General features: G+C 35.9%; 4 protein-coding genes across 9 annotated transcripts; 3 read left to right on the plus strand and 1 right to left on the minus strand.

The window, feature by feature from the left end:
- The first annotated feature begins 218 nt into the window (after window positions 1–218).
- On the plus strand, window positions 219–9,029 carry LOC105690572. 2 transcript variants are annotated; one of them, XM_048648813.1, is made up of 4 exons: window positions 219–728; window positions 1,960–2,772; window positions 4,009–4,095; window positions 8,971–9,029. In XM_048648813.1, exons 2-4 carry the CDS (start codon window positions 1,962–1,964, stop codon window positions 9,012–9,014), a joined length of 942 nt encoding a protein of 313 aa, XP_048504770.1. In that variant the 5' UTR covers window positions 219–728; window positions 1,960–1,961; the 3' UTR covers window positions 9,015–9,029. The 2 variants fall into 2 exon arrangements, with proteins under 2 accessions (XP_048504770.1, XP_048504771.1); XM_048648814.1 differs by lacking the exon at window positions 8,971–9,029 and adding an exon at window positions 4,237–4,453 and having other exon boundaries at window positions 220–728.
- Window positions 4,511–20,639, minus strand: LOC105690571 (BTB/POZ domain-containing protein 7). 5 transcript variants are annotated; one of them, XM_020854876.2, is made up of 12 exons: window positions 20,312–20,639; window positions 17,115–17,369; window positions 13,959–14,323; window positions 13,281–13,870; window positions 13,044–13,207; window positions 12,559–12,943; window positions 12,322–12,474; window positions 12,063–12,219; window positions 11,771–11,949; window positions 9,345–9,557; window positions 8,967–9,265; window positions 4,511–8,766 (listed from the first exon to the last, which is right to left on the minus strand). In XM_020854876.2, the coding sequence occupies exons 2-11, from the start codon at window positions 17,348–17,350 to the stop codon at window positions 8,978–8,980; spliced, it is 2,730 nt and encodes a 909-aa protein (XP_020710535.2). In that variant the 5' UTR covers window positions 17,351–17,369; window positions 20,312–20,639; the 3' UTR covers window positions 4,511–8,766; window positions 8,967–8,977. The 5 variants fall into 5 exon arrangements, with proteins under 5 accessions (XP_020710535.2, XP_020710537.2, XP_020710536.2 ...); XM_020854878.2 differs by lacking the exon at window positions 20,312–20,639 and adding an exon at window positions 18,568–18,705 and having other exon boundaries at window positions 13,320–13,870; XM_020854877.2 differs by lacking the exon at window positions 20,312–20,639 and adding an exon at window positions 18,568–18,705 and having other exon boundaries at window positions 8,967–9,262.
- LOC105690573 lies at window positions 9,890–11,703 on the plus strand. The gene is made up of 2 exons (XM_012408480.3): window positions 9,890–10,203; window positions 10,343–11,703. The coding sequence occupies exons 1-2, from the start codon at window positions 10,101–10,103 to the stop codon at window positions 11,563–11,565; spliced, it is 1,326 nt and encodes a 441-aa protein (XP_012263903.2). The 5' UTR covers window positions 9,890–10,100; the 3' UTR covers window positions 11,566–11,703.
- On the plus strand, window positions 19,052–20,072 carry LOC110117245. Its single transcript, XM_020854880.2, has 2 exons — window positions 19,052–19,259; window positions 19,813–20,072. The coding sequence occupies exons 1-2, from the start codon at window positions 19,152–19,154 to the stop codon at window positions 19,927–19,929; spliced, it is 225 nt and encodes a 74-aa protein (XP_020710539.2). The 5' UTR covers window positions 19,052–19,151; the 3' UTR covers window positions 19,930–20,072.
- Window positions 20,640–20,799: the final 160 nt, after the last annotated feature.

Genomic DNA, 20,799 nt, shown 5'->3' on the forward strand with positions numbered 1-20,799 from the left:
CAAGACCAGATAAAATCTTGGCCACAACGAATGGCGAGTAGAAATAAACGGCTGGTAAAAAACTCGTATCGTCAAAGGTATTTCAGCAGAGAGGACAAGGGTGAATACTGTTAATTATGGTGGGATTCTACAAGTGAAGATATAAATTTGATGTGTGAAATTTCAGCTTGACATTATCGAGAAGTATATACAATAATAATTTGCCTGTAAGTTGTTATATATCATAAACGTGATGCCAGTACTGAGTAACTGACGATTTTCCAGAGTTAAAGTTACACAAAACATATTTTTTATGCATAATAACATGAATGGCGGTGGCTTGATATTTGAAAGAATATTAAGACCACATGCACCAGTCGGGAACATAAGTTGAACATACGTTTATCTATCGTACTAATTTATTTGTTTCCTAAAAAATGAATAATGTATCAGGTAATTTCTCGTAACCGATAGAGTTTTTTTCATTTTTTCACGCCAAAAGAATTATTTTGTTCTTTAAACAATGTATACTGGATATTAATTTGCACACGGCAGCAGCATAATTTGCTATCATGGTGGGAGAAAAGGGGTCACTCTTCTGCGCTAAGTATATTCAGTTGACATTACTTCCTTGTACTCGACTGCAGTGATCAGTGTAATAGAATGATCGAGGCACAGTGCACAATTTGCTTCCATCAGAGTTGATATTGTACTAGTTTTTTTGATCCGCTCTGCTGCCGAATAGTAAAGTATGAAATATATATTTTTTTTTTTTATACATAAAATATGAATTATTTCATTTCACGTAAATTAAATTTTTTAAAATACCTGAAGAATAGATTAATTCGACTAAACAGTTTATAGTATGAATTATTCCCTAATTGCATTGACAGCAAAAAGTTACAATTATTCAACTCAGGAGTTACCAAAATGTATGAGCTTAGTAATTTTGAATGAAAATCACTTTAACCCTTAGCAGTTACACTGGGGTGATTTTTCCCCCCAGTTGAAAAAAAAATAGGTCTAAAAAGATTAATATACTTATTTTGTAGAAATAAATGATGAAAAATAAGAAATTACAAAACTTAAGATATTGTATAAAGTAATGCCAAAATGCATATTTTTCAACATATATACGTATATGAAAATTAAATTTAATTTGGCCTGGGGTACATATTCACCCCTACTGGCCGCTGAGGCTTAATATCTTAATTCTTTTGTCATGATAATGGGGGCCAGGCAGAAATATACCGGTAGCGAGTTATTGTATTCATTATTTTGACCCTAAGTATGCATCGGATATAGCACTTGCTAGCTATTAAGAGTAAAGAATTGAATTCTTCTGACTGAACTAGTTACTCTAATCTTATTGATCCGTTAATTCAATTGTCAACGGACAAAGAGTTTTTGCGTCTTAGCATAAGGATATGCAACTGTAACTAGTTCACTAAGAATTATTAGTTAGAGATTGCGAATTGTTTTCGAAAAATAATTCCAACATTTACTTTTGCTGCTAATGTTGCACAACAGTAGAAAACTAATTATTGTCCGACGAGGTATATAGATGGTGGAACACTGTTCTTTGGAAAATGAACACATTGTTTATTCAACTGTAATAAATACGTTTCTTCTACTCGATCGTTCAGTATAATCATTCATTCATAGGATAACAAAAGAGTTCATCAAGAGTTAGTCATCGGATGTTTTTACTGACTGGAGAAAACTTGGCGAGTACCTTGAAGTCACTGTTATTTTGCTCCCATATTTTCAAGACTTGTACGTACCCTACATTACAGAACTGTGATGGAGATAACGGACCATAATTTAGGTTGAAAAATAGCAGATTGCAGATATTAATTGTTGATCGTTATGACCACAGAGAATGAACCTGAAATAAATACCACTATTTATAAATAAATTTGATGATTCACATTATTCAAGCACTCGACGATCTAAATTACTTTTAATTGATATCCTCAGAAATGCCAGAAACGGTGCCAGTAAAGGACTTGGACAGCCTGCTGCAACAAACGCTTGGTCCTGATCTCAAAGTTCAAAATTCAATATGGAAACCGCTCACTGCACCAGGAGAGAATTATGGCAGTTTAATATATTCCGTGGATGCCAGCGTTGAACGGAATAAAGAAATCGAGAGTCTACATCTGGTTGTAAAATTGCCACCACCGTCGGCATATCTCTTGGATCTATTTAACAGCCCACTTTGTTTCCGGAAAGAGCTGGTTTACTATAGAGATATTGTACCCGTATTCACGGAACTACAATTTGAAACTAATATAGAAGACAATAAGATTATCAGACTTATGCCACAATATTACGGCGGAAGATTGGGATCGGAAGATCCGAACGTTTTCGATAACCAGGCCGCTATTGTTATGGAAAATCTGATTTCAGTGGGATACTACGTTAGAGATAGATTGCTGGGATTGGACTTGGATCACACGGAACTCGTCATTGAAGGACTAGCAAAATTACACGCTATTGTAATTGCGTTGAAAATTAGGAAACCTGATTTTTTCAGGGAGACCGTCATACCTGCCTTAGTGCACACTGCAAATGAAACAGCTATGGAAGCCGTAAGAGGAATGCTCAAAGAGGCGCACGATGTTTACAAGCAACTACCCGAAGCAAAGCCATTTTTGGATCGTATCGATAGAACTTTAAAATATGATTACGAAACCGATTGGAGAACTTTCAAGTCAACAGAACCATGGGGAACAATGGTGCACAACGATTTTTGGTCCAACAATGTGCTATTTAAATACAGCGAGAAAGGTAAACCGGTCAGTATAAAAATAGTTGATTTCCAGCTGGGACATTATAACTCAGGGGCCCTGGATTTGATATTTTTTTTATTAACAAGTGCGCAAGAGGAAGTCTTGGATAATCATCTAGACGATATGCTTGACTTTTATTATAAATCATTTATTGATTGTCTGATGACATTGAATGTTGATACCACAAATTTCACCCGAACAGATTTTCACAAGGAAATAAATAGGTGTGCACCATGTAAGTTTGGGCAGTGTGCCATGATGACGAATATAATCAAGGCACCCAGGGGGGCTGTTAAAAATATAGAAGCTATAGACAAAGATGTATCATTTTCTGCAGTTGGAAATGGCGAGGGGGTTCAAAGGAGACTGTTACATATTCTGAGCGTTTTTGTTAAAAAACGCTGGTTGGCTGACTAATTAGCAAACACTCCTTCAGTATTCAATAATCATTAACTAAAATTAGCTAGTGAGGAAATATAATTTTAAATAAATGGATGTAATTTACTGCTAAGCTAGTGCCTACGTATTGTATCAGAGTTTTAGATTTATGAAAAGATCCCCTACACCTCTTGATAATGAGCAATGAGGCTGTGGAAAATGCCAAAGAAATTTTTCTCGTCATTTCACCAACTGGTTCATCAGCTTGAGATGGTAAAAATACTTACAATTAGAGAATTCGTGTTAGAATTAACTTTAAAATCTTTTGAATGAGTTGATTTTTTTTTACTTACAATCAAAATCACGACTTCGAGGAAAACAAGGGCTTGTAAATAAGACAGCGTAGTTATAAAAAAGTAAACATCTTATTCGTTTATCTTCATGCCCTTGGGACAACTAAGCATTCATTCAGAGTCATTCACTCGACAACAAGTTTCTCGCTGAAAAGGACGAGTACCGAAAAGAGGGAACCACTCCGGACCCACCGTTAAAGAAGTCGACTAAAGTCACCTGAAGTATGGTTCCCACGAATGACATCGCTACGAAATTGCCGTGACCAATAATTGTATAAATGTGAAACATTGTAAATAACTTGGACCTAAGCATAATTTATTAATTGACGAATTACTGATTCTGAATGTATGTTAAGACGTTCCAATGGTGCCAGAATAAATGAACAAAATGTATACTTTTCATAAGGAGGTGTTTTTTTTCTCGAAGCCGATCCATCACGCCCGTAATTTAATCCCGCCTTTTCATTCTATCATTGTAATACTTGTATATTTATCGGTCCTAGGTCTAGTATTTGTTTCTATATGGGAATGTGTCCTGGACTCACTCCAGAAGGAAACATCGAATCTTTTCATGTGCTTACTCATGTGCGGTAAGTTTTTCCGCACTCCGTCTGTCCACCGTAGAATTCCTTAGGAATCAAGACCTGAAAATAATTGCCTGAACTTTAATCTAAATCAAACCTAATGATTATCTTCCGTCCATTACTCACACTTTGAAATCTATATCTCAGGGGTTCAGGCTGCAACGTAGCCAAACAGCTATAAGTTGGTCAAGGTGAGATAACAAAAACTACGATCTCATCCTCAATTGAAGAATGATGTGATAAAGACTTTGAGTTAAATATATCCTTTTTTTCAATATCGGGTATTACAATATGTACAGATAGCATGACTCAACTTTTGCTGTGCATGAACAATATAATGATTGAAACATTAATGATAAATATAATTATTCATAATATTGTTATTGTTATTTGGTGTACCAATAATTCGTCATAAACAACATTACGTGAAACCATAATTATATTTAAGATTATAATAGAACAATTTCAACTTGATGTATGGCAAATTAATTTTACATACTTACATACATATTATACATACATACGTAAAGAAAAATTAGACAGCCAGTTTACCGCTCATCAGTTTTACAATAATTAATAACAACGCAGTTAGATAACGGAATCAAATATCGATAATCCATGTAAAATTCACCGTAGTCTCACCTGCGGAAAACTCCGATAAATATTTTGGTGTCATCATAATTTACAGGATATTCCCCACAAGGAGAAATAATAGTAACGTGAGAAGAAAAAAATATATATATTATACGTATAAATTGGAATAAATTGCACTACGAATGTGTACATTTGCTCTAATAATTTTCAGTTGGAGTTAGAGTGTGTGGGTATTTATACATTCCCTCGACCCATGTAGCTATAATCATAGAATGAAATTATATCAACTTAGGATTTACAATCATACAGTAGTTCACCCTCAATAATGAACACCGCGAGAATGATTACTTTTCCAACAATGATCATCAAAGTACCATAAAATCTCATGAAAAAATTACTGAAAACCAACATAGGTACAATACATTCTAAAGGCGTAATACAACAGCATAAGAGTCAGAGGATGGATGCCGTTAATTCGTATGAAATCAGTAAGTAGAGTTAAACGAAGATTTATATCTAAGAATCGTAAGAACCATTGTGAAGGTAGTTTTTTAAGATTTGTAAATGTTGGTTCAACTCATCCTATCTTGTGCTAGTAAAAGAAGGTTCGTTGTTGTGGATCAACCATGGAATGCATTATAAGAAGTCTGGTTACGATCTTTTCGTATACATACGCGTAAAACGTGGCTAAGTAATAAATAATAACCGTTTATTTTATATAGTTTCTTAATTTTGTATTGAACAATTAAAATATACAGAGTGCAACTAGGTATATACTCAGGATACAGTGATATCGGTGGAAAAATGAGGCCTACATGTAAACCTAATAATTTCTAAATACGATTCTCCACCACGCACAGGTGTCATAACTCCGTCGCTATAGATTATATTATGAATAAAGGTATGTACGGGGTACGTGCATTTTACACATTCCTTTTTTCTTGACAAACATAAAAATAATGTAACAAGTTATAACAGACATTTCATGATTCGTACGTATTGTACCGGCAGTATTAAAATTGTTCATGAGGCTGGCACGTCGATGCAGTTTTTTAAATAAATAATGACGGTGATGAATGTGGATTATTTGACGATAGCAAAAATTAAAAACACTTTGCTTATACGGGCTGATCTCTCTAAGAACTCATCAACTTTCTACAAGCCCAGATGTAGCCAGAAATATCTGCATATCACCTTGCGTGCAATTTTATTTCTTACCACCAGTATCTAGATTTAAAAATTGTCACGGCTCGTTCGTGAGCCTCTGAATAAGTTATCTCTAATTTGTGCCTAAATACATCTATTCATACGAACATAACATACAGTATAAGTATCAACGATAGCTAACTATATACAACTTACGATTGGGTGTCTTGTAATTCGTTAATTTGGCGATGAAAGTGAAGAGAATATTTGAAACAAGTCAGAGGTTCTTGTGGCAAATCAAACAAAGATTTTTGAATTACAACTTGTCGTATTCCAATTTTCAGCCAAGGGTCGAGATATCAAATTACGCCATTACGGCATTTGTTTTGAGAGTTACAGCTACATCGTTTCTATGTCTCTCACCTGAAAGTCTTGCTGGTCAAATGTACACTTCAATAAGCGAGTATATTGATTGTGAAAAAAAGAAAATGTAACAATAAGTGAAAAAATCACAGAAAAGTAAACGATTCCTTTTCTTTTTTTTACGTTACACGAGTATAACTGCACTAGTTAGATCACTATTCAGGAGAACGGAGACTAAAAGATATAAATCTAAACAGATAGTTCATTTTTCGATTCTTAAGTACGATCTCCTTAGCTAAATTATCTTAAACCCACATTTGAGTTATATTAATTACACTAAGTTATGTACAATCCATGTTACGTACCTGAACATTGCTCTTTAGTATTTACATTAAAATTCGAATTACAATGTATCTCTCAAAATTATGTTTCCACACAATGATGAATTAAATGTGACAACGCTCATATTGAAACATGTACAAAATCTAGATATATTTTATCAACCTTAGGAAACAATTTTTCTGAACGATTTGCCAATGAAAAAAAAAATTTATATATATACGTATATATATAAAACAATAATTTAAACGCGAAATAAAAAAATAAAATAAATGATATGATAACGCAGAAATATTTGATAAATCACGTCCATGTTCAGTAAGTGCTGTCTTTCTAATCTCATGGAGTAGAAACATGATTTTTGTGAGGTTTATGAGTAGTTCCCTCTCTGATAGACTAAAACTATATCTAGTCACTATGATGTAGAACGTGCTGGAGATACATATGGGATTTAGCCACTGGATCCTCAAGATTAATCTTATTTTACATGTGATGTGTATGCCGTCGTGTCTCCAAAAATGTGCCCCTTGGAAAATCAATATATGTTGCTCTTGATATGGCAATAACTATTCAACACTATGATCATATTTGGCAGGTAAAGTTGTCGATGAGATTTGTACGACGATACCAAATTATTTGTAAGTCATGGCAAAGTTACAAAAATTTATGTCATACACATGGAATAAATTTATTGTAACTCATTATTAATGGACCTATTATTCAAACTCTCGATACACACGAAAAAGAAGGAAATATTTACGAAAAACTTTGTCACGTTAGTTAGAACCAGAGCACCAGGGTTTGCTTGGGTGAGAATTCTTTTACAAAAAATAAAATCAAAATAAAAACAACAAACAATCGTTAAATTGATCGACTCGAAATATTATGAATAATAAATTCAAAGAGCTGTAACAACTACGTGCCACCTAATATGAATATGTAGTAACGACCGATGAATAATATAGATATTGAGTAATATAAAAAAAAGTTGAATAGAACGTTCCATGATTGAAATTATAAGTTATATGTATACAGCCTACTCATCTCTCGAGATAAAAATAATGTTTGCAAAATTGCAATTGAAGTATGGCCATACGACGATGTAGGTAGCGAGTATACGATGGGCAATTTGAAAATTGATTCTATAACAGGCAGTCTAAGATATGAGTTCAAAGAACAATTATTAGAAATATTTTGGCAGACTATGCGGGATACAGTCTTACTTTTTTTTGTATGCTTTCCGTACTTACTGACTGTGATTTTACATACCAGTAGTCTACATATTTCGTTGGATCAAGAGTCATAAGCGTACTGTTAATAAGGCATCTGTTTTAGGTTTCCACTTCACAGTGTCCTACCGATCCAATTCTTAAGTAATAATCCTAAAAGCTAATTGTACATTTGTGTGAACGACAGCATGCTTATTTGAGACTTGCACAAATTTTGCGCTTCTTAACTTTTATGCTTGCAACCACGATAATTACTGTAAGACTTTTCCGATAGTGAAACAAAAAAAATTTAAATAAATAGAATGGAATCAATAAATAAATAAGATAGTCAAAAAAACTTTTAGAAAAAAAAGGAAAAATTCCCATATCAGCGCACATCTTCTCACACCGTTATAATTTCTTGCAATAAACAAGGTAATTTGAATGAACGAACAAAATTCACCAAGTACTTTAGAACACAATCTAATTTTGTGCTGCCTTTTTTGCTAATAGATTGATGAATCTTCTTAGTAATGGATAATACTGAATTGATTCATTAAATCTATGAAGACGAAATCAAAATGTAATGTGATTCTCTTATTTAAGTTTCAACTACTTTCATAGACTACAAGTACGTAATTTCACCATAAAATAATGTAATTTTCACTTAATTTTGTTCGTGAGCTCTCAAAAATCATAAAATAAAGTGAACGAAAACCGAAAAATAATTTCATCTCAAAACTACATCAATTTAATTTTCATGTCGAGCACATCAAGTGCGACAAAATAAATATCAGAGATATCAATAAATATGACCGATAAATTTGATAAGCAACTAACACGGGGGAGGAAAATAGAGACAACGGGCTCACATCGCATCAACGATGGACATCTTATATCTGCTAGCATCACCAGTGTTATATATACTATAGTCCACTAAAGTTAAGTGGTTAGTAGTTACATTGGTCCGATACAACTGACACCCAGTTCAGGTCATCAGGTAATCTACCTCCGTTGCACAGTCTTCCTGTAAATAATGTCACATTAAATGTGAATCGCTGCATGGAAATTAACTTAATATCTCAATACAACGACAGATTTCAATCTATTTCCGATGGGCACACTCCTAATTGAAAATGGTCTCCAACAACATTCACCCTGGTTTCTCATCTGACATAATTATAATATTATTATGGGAAAACATTGAAATATGATAAATTTTCTTACTTAGCACATTCTCATATGAACCGAGATGGGCCAGTTCCTGGACGGTGATGAGCATAGGTCATGCGAGGAGGGCCAGGTAAACGTCTTTGGCGTTGAAGAGGAAGCAACGGATGATGGGGCCCTACAGTTCCTGCAGAAACTGGAGCATGCTGAAGCAGATGTGAAGCACCATCTCCAAGGTCCAACTCTAGCTCCTGCTGCTCGGCCAATTGGAGGGCACCAAATGATGCAGTTGCCATAGCGACGTCTGGCATTATGTCCGACAAATGTCCGTCACTGCATGAATTATTCTCAGGCTGCTATGTAAAAATGAAGAATAAATATTTGATTTATTTCAAACCGGAACACAAATATGATCGAAGAAAAGACATCAAATACCTCTCCAGGAAGTCTATAGTTCTCTCCTTCGGTAACAATTGCTGGAAGTTCGTGTCTGTGGGAGTATGTCGATGCTTGACGCGGAAACGTCATGTTCCTACCATAGCAAACCGGTGCGGCATGTCCCGCGTTCCCTCCTACTATTCCAGCTTCTATCTCTTCCACTCCTGTTATATTTTCATCTGGCTCACCAATACGATAACACGCTGCATTCTAGAAGAATGCGTGAACTTGTTAAGCACTATCAGAGACGGATGAGGTATGATTCGTGAAATAAACTGGTAATCAGAGAGCAAGAAAAATAAGATTATTCGTACACAACTTTCAATCAACTCCGTTATCTCGGTTATTATCAAGTGCAGTATAACAACATGACAATTTTTATCTCTTCAAACCCAATTGCATCTCAAATATAATCCTGTCCTGATAGAAGAATTACTCAACTGCTATTCATAGTTGATTCAGAAAATAATTTTAAACATAAAAAAAAAAAAACAACAAAGACAGTTGTTAAAAATTTCAAAAAAATACTGCATGGGTTCCTCAATGTTTAAAAAAACAAGAGTTTGAAAAGTCATATATTTATGAACTGATCAAGAAATTCGGCAGTTCTCCGGTGCAAGAAGCATTCAACAGATAAAGAGAGCCACTTTCCATGGTAATAGCGAGATAACAGTTCTCAATATACAACGGCATACATATCTTTCTGTGCTCTGTGTACTGAGTCAGCCTTTGTGGTGGGAGGAATGGGTTTCAATGCATCACAAGCACCTACTAACTACATTTGCACCACAATACTTTGTGACGTTGAGTCATCAGTTGACATTTTACTACAAGTTCTCTTCGAGCGGCTGCACAGGTATTTAATATAGTCATATGCAAAATATATTGATCTACCCATCGAAATAATCGAGTTGTCGTCAATTATTCGCTCTGGAAAACAGTCGTTTGCTATCTAATGTGATTTTCATAATTTATTTTTTTTGCTGCAAATTCAGAGATGCCCTCAACATCGCCTGTAGAAAATTTCAATCAGCTGATAAATGAAACGCTTGGTCCAGGACTGAAAGTGGAGAATATTCAATGGAAACCCCTCACAGGTCCAGGAGAGAATTATGGAAGTACAATTTATTCTCTGGATGCAATCATCACTAAAAATGGCAAGACCGAGACTCTACCTCTCGTTGTTAAGTTGCCTCCCCCATCCAAAGATCTTCTAACTATGTTCAATAGCCCGGTAACTTTTTGGAAAGAATTAGTGTTTTATAGAGATGTTGCACCTAAACTCATACAATTACAATTGGACAACTTTATAGAACAAAATGAAGTTATTGATCTAACAGCAAAATATTGTTGTGGCAGATTAGGGCTAATCGACCCAAATGTATTCGACGACCAAGCTACAATTGTAATGGAAAATCTCATTGCGTCAGGTTACACTATGCGAGACAGATTATTAGGGTTAGACTTTGAACACACAAAGTTTGCTATTGGAGGACTAGCTAGATTACATGCTATGGTAATTGGGTTGAAGTTAAAAACACCTGAATTTTTCAAGAACATTGTTATACCGATGTTAGTCGATCCGTTAAATGAAGCTGCACTGGACTACGGTCGTGAGATGATAAGAGAAATTCATATCAGCTATAAAGAAATTCCTGAAGCACAACCATATCTGGATCGACTCGATAGGGCTTTGAAAGTAGAATATGAAATAACTCAGATAATTCCAGAACCATTGGAACCATGGGGAACGATGACACATAACGATTTTTGGTCTAATAATATAATGTTCAAGTACAGCGAACAGAATAGACCAATCGGCATGAAGATAGTTGACTTCCAGTTTTGTTATTACGATTCCGGAACAATGGACTTGATTTTTTTCCTAATATCAAGTGCAAATGAAACGGTTCTAGACAATCATCTGGATGAAATGATTGACTATTATTATGAATCATTTATCAATTGTCTAAAAACTTTAAACGTTGATACAAAGATATTTACTCGAAAAGATTTTGACACGGAAGTTAGTAGATCCGCACCGATTAGATTAGGACACTGTCTAATGATGATAAATGTAATAAATACCGCACGAGTAGACAGTAAAGAGCCTAAAGAAATTGATAAACATCCAAGTGTGAAAGATGATCCAAGAATAGTCAGAAAATTATTACATATTTTGAAGATCTATGACAAGCAAGGGTGGTTGGTACAGTAAAGCTTGTCGCGATTTAATTAAAAATTGCATTATTGCGCAGTGTGTTCTCAAATCTATAAAAATAATCGTAATTCTTGCTAGTAGAATAATCTCACACTTTTTTAGGTCAATAACATTAAAAATAAAACTTCATCTAGACGTTATGTGTCTTATTTCACCCGAAAAATATCGACTCGGATTTATGAATAGCATTATTTATATTTACCTCAAGAAGATCTGCAACTGGATCCGGTAGATTGAATTCTCTGACAACACGTAACCGAACTTGTCTATTGATTTCATGACGCGAAGACAAAGGCAAGCTGACTGCACGCTGACAACTGGGAGATTGTCTCAACTTTTGTTCCCTTTTGAGCATCGCGGACATAGTTGCAGAATCTGGAACTGAATAGTTGATTTAATTATTGAGTAGGGTTTTTCGCTTGTCGGAAAATTCATATGTTGTTATTACCCAATCATTAGAAGTACGATATTCCAAAATCTATATTGATACATACCTGGAAGAGCTGCGGCTAGAATGTCTACACCAACAGCACCCATTGACCTTGGCTTGTCTTCGACCATATAAAGAGTGTCAGGTATGTCAGGAATGTACCGAGCTCTTCGTAACCTAACAAGTTCAGCCTCTTGAACTAGTTGCTCTTCAACCAAAGCCTGATATAAAAATAAACCGTCACAATGATAGGAAAAGAACTGGTTTTCACAACTGTGGTCATATTGCTGTGACTTCAACATTTTCATGCAACATTTTTTCACCTTTATCTCTTCGTAATATGGCATAAACAATCGAGGCCTAACAAAGAGTCCATTGTTTTTTCCTCCTCTAATCCACGCATTCACTCTCAAGTTTTCCCTCTCATCTCCTATCATATGACTCGGTGGTGTGGATACCAGACCTCTTCGAATAGCCTGTTTGACATGAAACAATTTAGGGGAAATTTATTTTCTCAGTAATCTCATGGCACACCGCCAGATATTATTAACTATTTTTACCTGAGCCAAGATTTCACTGCTCGGTGGTAAAACGTGATCCATTCGAACTAACGGTAACAGCTCACTTAATATTTCCCGCAGTTCAACGTCACTCAGATCTCGTTTTTTAACACCTTTTCTCGTGACTGAGTGAGCAGTATGACTGAGCAGATTCGGCTCTCGATCTTCCATCCTACGTACCAACTCCTGTTCACCCCATCTAAGGACTGCCTGCAATACCTCTAGTTCGCTCGCTTGTAGAAAATGACTTTGAAGTATACTAGTCAAATGAACACGATCTAACTGGTGAAGCACAGGAGATGACGCGATCGGTTGAAACTCCTCTCTCAGAAAATGCAACGCCTGTCTATGAACCCATGCAGAACCGTGCGGCTGACTTCCCCATCTGAAATTATTAGTAGAGATTTATGAAGAGAAATTCGATCGAACGATCTGTGAAAATTAACTGCCGATTTGTCTGCATGAAAATTAACGTCGTTAATTACTTGAGCACAGTTGGAAGAGAATCTAAGGTGAGCCATTCCAAAATGAGATCTTCACAGCCTTGAGACAGTATGTCGAGTTCGAGAAACCTGCCGATTTGATACAGTTCCATGGCTTCTTCCAAAGGACTGGGCCGCACTCTTCCTGTATGCGTCAGTGCCTGCACCTACGATAAGTTGAAAGTATTAAAGTGAACAGTCGCGTTTCTGAAAGATAAATAATTACGTGCAAGAACGTACAGAAGACGGATTTGATGTATAAATTACTTCATCCCTCACCTCTCCTAGGCTTCCAGCACTATTTCCACACCCACTGCCTCTCAGTATCAGTGATAAGTCAACGGTATCTAGGTAGACAGCATGAAGTAATACTCTTGCATATCTTTTGGGTATAACACATTCGTCTAGGACTATTCGCGTTGGTATATGAAGAGCCCTTTCTGTATGGTCTTCACCTGATCTAGTGCGGCGTTGTATCAAATTTCTAAAAAATGGAGATCTGGCGGAGAGTATCGCTTTGTGACAAGGTAGTTCTAGCTTTGGTCGAAATCCATATTCTGAACTGCCGCTGTCAGGCCTTTGATAATCACCATCTGAGGTGAAAACTAACGCAGCATCTGCGTAATCACCAGTGTCTAGTAAGTATCTGAGATCATGTTCGAGGGGATTTGGGGTACCGAACTCTTCTCCTAGTCGCCGAAGAAGAGCTATATCTAGCGATGCGTCATGTGGACAAATATCTCCAGTGTATAAATATCGCAGAAGCGCCGAAAACATCTGTACGTCTATCCCAGGGGTCCTTAATTCTAGGCATATCCGAGCACCATATCCTTTAAATCCAAATGAGAAAAATTAGTTTTCAGGTGAAACTCTGGCTTGTTTGGCTCTGGAGACTCAGGTGATAGAAATATGGTTTACCGGGACATCCTGTTAACAGTTCCCTAAAGTATGGGCATCTAGCGGACAAGAGCGCCCTATGTACTGGAAAACATGCTCCTCTGTAAACAAGATCAGCATCGGTACAGTGCTTGTAATCGTATAACGTAGACAGATCTTGCTTAAATGTCGCAGCAGGAGGTCTTGCAAGTTCTGCCTGTACATGTAAATCCTTCAGGGCTGCTAATGCTTCATATTCTTCCAAGAGTGCACCAGCTTCAAGAGGACTCCAAGTTGAAACCAACTCTCTAATAACTCTTCCGTGGTCACAAGCTTTCGACGAACGTCGTCTCCGGATAAATTTTTTTCTCAATGTTGCAAATCCAGTTACTTTCTTCTTTCTTTCCCTGTAATGATTGATATCAGAAACACGTACTGTTATGTCTATAACATTGGATTAGATGCTTACATAAAATCAAAGGAGATTAACTCAAAGTCAATTATTTGACACGATCATATTCTAATCTGATAAGATTAAAAATGATGAAACAGTAACCTGAATTCCTGATTGCTTTCTAGACCGACTGTGAAATACACGTTTGAATCGTATCTTTGAAGTTATTCGAAAAATTGAATGCGTTTCAAGTAATTCTTGTTTGAAGTTGGCACAAGTTCGACTGTCAGTTGAAAATTCAGCACTGATTTCATTGACATAAGAAGCTCACACATTCCAGGCTCAAAAATAATTTGATCACGTATATTTTTACCATATCTTCAATTTGGTAAAATGCCTAATGATCATAATGGATATAATGATGAGAAAAAAAATTCACCAAAAGATAAACTACCAGAATTGTTTCAAGAAGTAGATAAAAATAAGCAGCAATTTGTCAATGATCTGAAAGCAGCGGTGGCTATTCCTTCTGTCTCGCATAAGTCAGAGTCCTTTTCCGATATACTAAAAATGGTACTGAAATTTATAACCGAACTAGTGACATCTTCATACTTTTACAGTATTTTATAGTTGAAAAATCTTCAACTCCACTATTTATTGGTGTTCGCGATTATATTTGCTATTATGCTTTAAATCTCCCAGATAAATTGGTGCAAAAAGGAATTGGAAAGTATTGGCTTGGTTGTTGAAATTGTTGATAACAAAGCATTGAGTGCTGATGGCATCGTGTTACCACCTACTCTCCTGGCAAATCTATTTGTAGAAGACCAATTAAAAACCATATGTGTTTATGGTCATATTGGTCAGTTTTTGAATTTTTTATCATAGAAATACAGAACTCATCAGAAGGTTGAGTGTTATAAAAAGAGAACTAACGGAATATGTATAGTCAATTATAAAAAAAGTAGCAACCTATGCATTCCTTCTGATAAAAAGATTTGTGCTGTCACATCAATGATCCCAACAGTATTTCAAATTAATTCCAGATACCCAACCAGCGACTAAACAAGATGGTTGGGAGATGGATCCTTTTGAGTTGATAGAAAGAGATGGAAGACTACACGGTCGGGGAACATCAGATAATAAAGGCCCTTTAATATGTTGGTTCAATGCACTCAAAATATATAAAATAACAAAAACCGAAATGCCAGTTAATATTAAATTTGTCATCGAGGGAGCATCGGAGCTACACAGTGCTGGATTTCAAGATATTCTATGGAAGAAACAAGATTTTTTCAGTGATGTGGAATATGTTTGTTGTACGATTGACAAAAAACTCGGGCAACGGCCTTGTTTAATTTATGGCTATCGAGGTGTCTGTCATTTCTCATTCGATGTGAACTGCGGTGATAAAATGGTTGATAGCGGTACATTTGGTGGTACATTTAATCAACCACTGATCGATGCTTCTACTGTTATTGGATCTTTAATCGACAAACATGGCAAGCTTGCTATTCCTGAGGTGAACTGAAAATATTCACTCTATACATCAATTGAGATTCAGTAGGGAAAAGGATCTTCAAATCAAGTTCTGAAATATTTCTTCAACCAGGTACTGAAGAGCGTTGCCCCGATTTCTATTAGAGAGAAGATGCTGTGCAAAGAAATCGAATTTGATCTGAAGAAAATGAAAGCACGCACAGGTGCAACTCGGTTGCAACATAAAGAGGATGTTATCCGTTTAATTATGCATAAGACACGATTACCCAGTATTACGATACATAGTTTTGATCATGAGTTACACCCAGATGATGAATTGGCTTCATATTCTGTGCCTAACAGGTATTTGGTTTCTACATATTCCGATGCTATAATTAGATCCAATGATAAAAATGCCGTTGAGACTTCTACTTTCAGCTGTATATCGCGTAAATTATTTCTAGGGTAGTTGCAAAGTTCTCGATTCGGATTGTACCTAATCAAACACCAGAAGAGATTTACCGACACCTTGATAACTATATAAAAAAAATATGGAATTGTTGCAAAAGCGTAAACCAGTATAGTTTTAAAATGGATTTTGGAATCGAACCCTGGCGAGATGATCCTTTTAATACACATTATCAAGCAGCAGCAGCAGCAATTAAATACGTGAGATCTTATACAAGATTATCTTTGATTTACATTCTCTAAAGAGAATAAAGAGTGCCAATCTGATTTATTTCATAAATTTCAGGTGTACGGCGTGCAACCTATATACTTATGTCAAGGTTGTACAATTCCTGCAATTGCCGCACTCCAATTCATATGTACAGGAAGTAGTATTTTGGTACTGCCAATTAGGTATGTCTAAAGGTGTTATGAAATTTCGAATATATGGTCACCCATAAGATAGATAGTGGATCAGATGTCTTAGCTCATGTTCCATCTTAATTACCTCAAGCCTTTATCATTAAGTATCAATTCAAACGTGTGCGTCTAATCTCATGATAACAAATCAGAATTTGCTTACATTTTGTAGTGGACATGATGATACCCCACATAGGAACTCAGAGTCTATTTCTGAGAAGGACTACATGGATGGAATAAAATTGGTCATGTCTTACATGTGTCACATATTTGAAATGAAGTAATAGACTAGTAATACAGGTGACAATATACATAGAGGTACGCATAGGGTCAATTAAATTATGAAAACTTTGACTATAGTCTAATTACTTTTCATAATCAACAAAATATTCATTTCTCCGATTCAGGCCTATCAAAAATTTTTGTAGATAAGAATGCAATATACTGCAACAACGTACCGAACAATGATACCCAATTGATCTGGATTACCAGTGGATGAAAGCCTAGCTGCCTGGATTGGGTCTCCACCTAGAGGGGCGGGACCAGAAGAAGCTGAAGCTCCCATCCTCTGGGTCACGCGTGAATCATCCCCTCTTGTGCTTCCTGTCAACCAACACCCTCCAGCGCCGCCGCCTCCTTCGCTCTCGCCACCACGCTGCAACGCACACGGAATCAGGATCCGGAGTATGTTCATCGCTCGCCCAGACACAAGCCTGAAAAATTGTACAATGTCATAAGAATTCGTGTTTTTTTTATGCAAATAATTTCGAAATTAAACTATATCTTTACATCAAACGTTAACATGCTGGGTTTTTTAGTACACTAATAATGTTATGTACTATGTAGTATTGCAAATTAATGGTGGCCTGAAAATACAGATGATTCCAACTACAGTATGAGGTAAGTAAGCACTTTGGTGCATGAATATATAGTAAAAACACTACTAATTCAAATAATTATTTTTCTTAAATACCGATGCATGAACAACAATGTAATTGTTGTGGGTTTACGACTCAAATCATGTGGTATGACAGAACTGTTATATTTCAATCTCATAAAATAAACTATAATATTTTTAATCATTGTGTTCTGGGTTCTTTTCCAAACTTGAATAGAGCTATGGATCTGTGTTCACGTGTCAATTTACATGTGTATGAAATAACAAATTGATTTGAATGCATCAGAATTACTTGTTTAATCGCACATGCTATTCAATATTTATATTGAAGAATAGTCGATGTTTCTTTTGAAACTAAATGAATGTATTGGAAGGTTCTAAAGCTAGAAAAGATTGTAATTTCTAAAAAAAAAATGACGCTTGCTTGTTACCATGTGATAATTTATGTATAATTTAAAATAATCCAGTGATAACAGCATGAGATTAATGTCAACAATTTATTACGAAGCAAATCAAAGTAGACAAAACCGAAGTGATACACTTCACGAATTAAACCAAAGATCAAGTAATACAATAAGCAATAAATACTATTGAGCAAGAAACAAAAAATACACTCTATAATAATACATTATCAATAAATTTTTTATTACAGTGGAAAACAAATTTTCCAAACATCACAGAATTCGGACTATTTTTCATTGACCCTTTTTTTTCTCTCAGAGGGGTTTATAGGTCAATCACTAGTCAGCTGAACCACCTAGCAACCCAGCTGTTCAGCACCTCGGTATCAAGCTGCGAACACTTCTGATTACCAGAATTAATTGAATCTTTAAATTCATCACTTCGAACCACTTTCTTTCATTGCCCGAGAAAAGTCGGCCTACATAAAGATGCTCAAAAAAGTCGTAATTTGCATTTCGCAACAACAACGCACGGTTCACTTATCTCTTGATATTCTTGAATTGCGGTAAGGTTAGCTGGATCGTAAAAAAATGTACAGCGTATATTATTACCTGGGTCTATTGTGCACATATTTTTTATATTATTAATTATGCCCTTGGCATAACATTACTCGTCAATCACACACAAACACCCATCAGACAACACAGCGGCGGCCATGTTTACATTTCAGATGCACCCCGGATACGCTTACAACGCAAATTTTTAAAATACGATATTTGATCCAAAAATTTGCAAAGATTACTCGGTAACTCATGGATTATCACTTATTTTGCGTAGAATGAATTTTCCTAATGCGGAATCGAATAATTTGTATCGACCGATCCACACTTGAATTTACCCTTCTTTTGAACGACCAAGTCAAATCAGCATAATCAACGGAATTTTCCGATAAATTAAACCATTTTTTTACTTTGAACAACCTAATAAAACTTATTTTTTGCATTAGGCTAAATTGATATAATTGTGTTAATACATCTGACAGAATAATATGTTTCAGTGTCGTCACTGACTTTGGGAGCCCGAGGGCTAGACGTCCAGCTTCCGGGTATTCCGCGGGCAGACGTCTTTTCGTTTCTGCAGAGTAAATCTTGGGTTGTCGTTGATAAGAAGGAGAAAAAGTACCAAAGGTTCAAAAATGTTTGGAGTGCGAACAGTAATACAGACGGCACCTAGAATTTGTCGTTTTGCCGTTCCAAAGAGAACACTCGTCAGCGGTCCTCCGGGTATTCGAATTCCATTTCCCGTAAGTTATTCGTCCTCGCAAATTTCTTGTTAATCTTATGTAATATGGATGTTCTCTACGATTGGTTTTTGAGGTTTTGTTTTTGCGTCACAATTTCAGTGATCTACTGACAGACTTCAATCTCGAAACAGTGCAAGCAAGATTTTCTCATAATAGTCAACTAACATACTGTTTAAGGTCAGGAGACAGCCTCATGAAGGTGTAGTTTTATATTAGAAACTAACCTCTCCAAGGTGAAAGTAAATCAGCACGATTGCATTGATAACTTTGTACCGATGGTATATGGATTGCACCCGTCGAGTTCTAACATAAATGTCTAGTAAAAGTTCGTTTTAGCATCTGAGACCAACTTGGAATTATCATATGACATTGTAACAGAGAAAATTTAATAGACGTTATCTACGTGATACCTTAAACACCTCAATGAAATTATTTGAACGACGAAACAGGAGCTTGAAATCTAGATGTCATTTTTGCTACTATCATTTTGTAGTTTGCATAGACTATTCAGTGACTATAACTCGATGTTCATGACAGCGTTATTATTTTCTAGGAAAAAGTAGCACACGGTCTTGCAATTGCTGTGGGTGTCTGCGCCACTCCATTATGGGTCATGCACCATCTTAAAGACTACAGAGGAGCTACCGAGGAAAATGAGGATGAAGAATAAAAATTAATATAATCTGTTTTGCTCATAGATATGGTCAGCTAGTTGACTGGATAACTTATTGAAATACAGTATATGTAAATTCTGAAGAATCTCTGTGTTGTAGCCTACGAAAAATAAATAAAACAAATGTCATCGAGGTAAAACAATATGTTTTTGTTTGGCAGCGCCACGTTGTTTGTATAAAACTCGGTAGATGTAAATTCCTGGGTCTGACTAATCAGAAAAACTGAGAGATCGGCATTTTGTAAAATATCTAAATTATCATCTATTCTTCATCACCTAAGCGTTTGAATATCTCTTTCAGATTCGTCAGGAACCCTACCTCGAAATGGTCACAATAGTATGTAAACTGGAGAGTCAGATGATCGTAAATGTAACTCACCATCAAGATATGACTATCACTGCAAACTTCTTTGTCCAAAATCATTATTTCTGAGGGCGGCATCTTGTTATACCTGAGAACGTTTCATACTCCATGTTACCTCGTTGATGCAGTCTACATTAGAAGGTCTATAGTCAGAGCTGCGCGCACAAAAATGAATTTGGTACTTTCTTTTAGAATTTCTTCTCCGTCAGAATATCCTAAAGTCTAGCAAACAAATTCCACGCGTTACCCGGAGGAATACTAATACCACGTATTTAGTGATCACATGATTTACCGTTTTTTCGAACAGCAACATTTAGTTCGACGTCCAAACGATCACTGAGAAAAAATATTTTCCGACGTAACCACGCAATGATCGAACGGAAACCTCTATCTACCCTCCTGTGCGATACGGAATTTCAGCGATAGCGACCATACGTTTACATAGTCAATACAGGTAAACCGAGACGCCTGCTCAATCGTCACAATTGAGCCGAGCTTCGACT

The sequence above is a fragment of the Athalia rosae genome, chromosome 1 (assembly GCF_917208135.1).
Source record: "Athalia rosae chromosome 1, iyAthRosa1.1, whole genome shotgun sequence".
In the NCBI taxonomy this organism is placed as follows: domain Eukaryota; kingdom Metazoa; phylum Arthropoda; class Insecta; order Hymenoptera; family Athaliidae; genus Athalia; species Athalia rosae.

Coding starts and splice junctions, on each gene's coding strand:
- LOC105690573 (XM_012408480.3), top strand. CDS start 10,101: ATGCATCACAAGCACCTACTAACTACATTTGCACCACAATACTTTGTG. Junction 10,204..10,342: donor CTCTTCGAGCGGCTGCACAG/GTATTTAATATA, acceptor CTGCAAATTCAG/AGATGCCCTCAACATCGCCT.
- LOC105690571 (XM_020854876.2), bottom strand. CDS start 17,350: ATGAACATACTCCGGATCCTGATTCCGTGTGCGTTGCAGCGTGGTGGC. Junction 13,208..13,280: donor ATACATCAAATCCGTCTTCT/GTACGTTCTTGC, acceptor AACTTATCGTAG/GTGCAGGCACTGACGCATAC. Junction 12,944..13,043: donor TCTCTTCCAACTGTGCTCAA/GTAATTAACGAC, acceptor TAATAATTTCAG/ATGGGGAAGTCAGCCGCACG.
- LOC110117245 (XM_020854880.2), top strand. CDS start 19,152: ATGTTTGGAGTGCGAACAGTAATACAGACGGCACCTAGAATTTGTCGT. Junction 19,260..19,812: donor GTATTCGAATTCCATTTCCC/GTAAGTTATTCG, acceptor ATTATTTTCTAG/GAAAAAGTAGCACACGGTCT.
- LOC105690572 (XM_048648813.1), top strand. CDS start 1,962: ATGCCAGAAACGGTGCCAGTAAAGGACTTGGACAGCCTGCTGCAACAA. Junction 2,773..4,008: donor ATTTAAATACAGCGAGAAAG/GTAAACCGGTCA, acceptor TATCGGTCCTAG/GTCTAGTATTTGTTTCTATA. Junction 4,096..8,970: donor CATGTGCTTACTCATGTGCG/GTAAGTTTTTCC, acceptor TTTCTTACTTAG/CACATTCTCATATGAACCGA.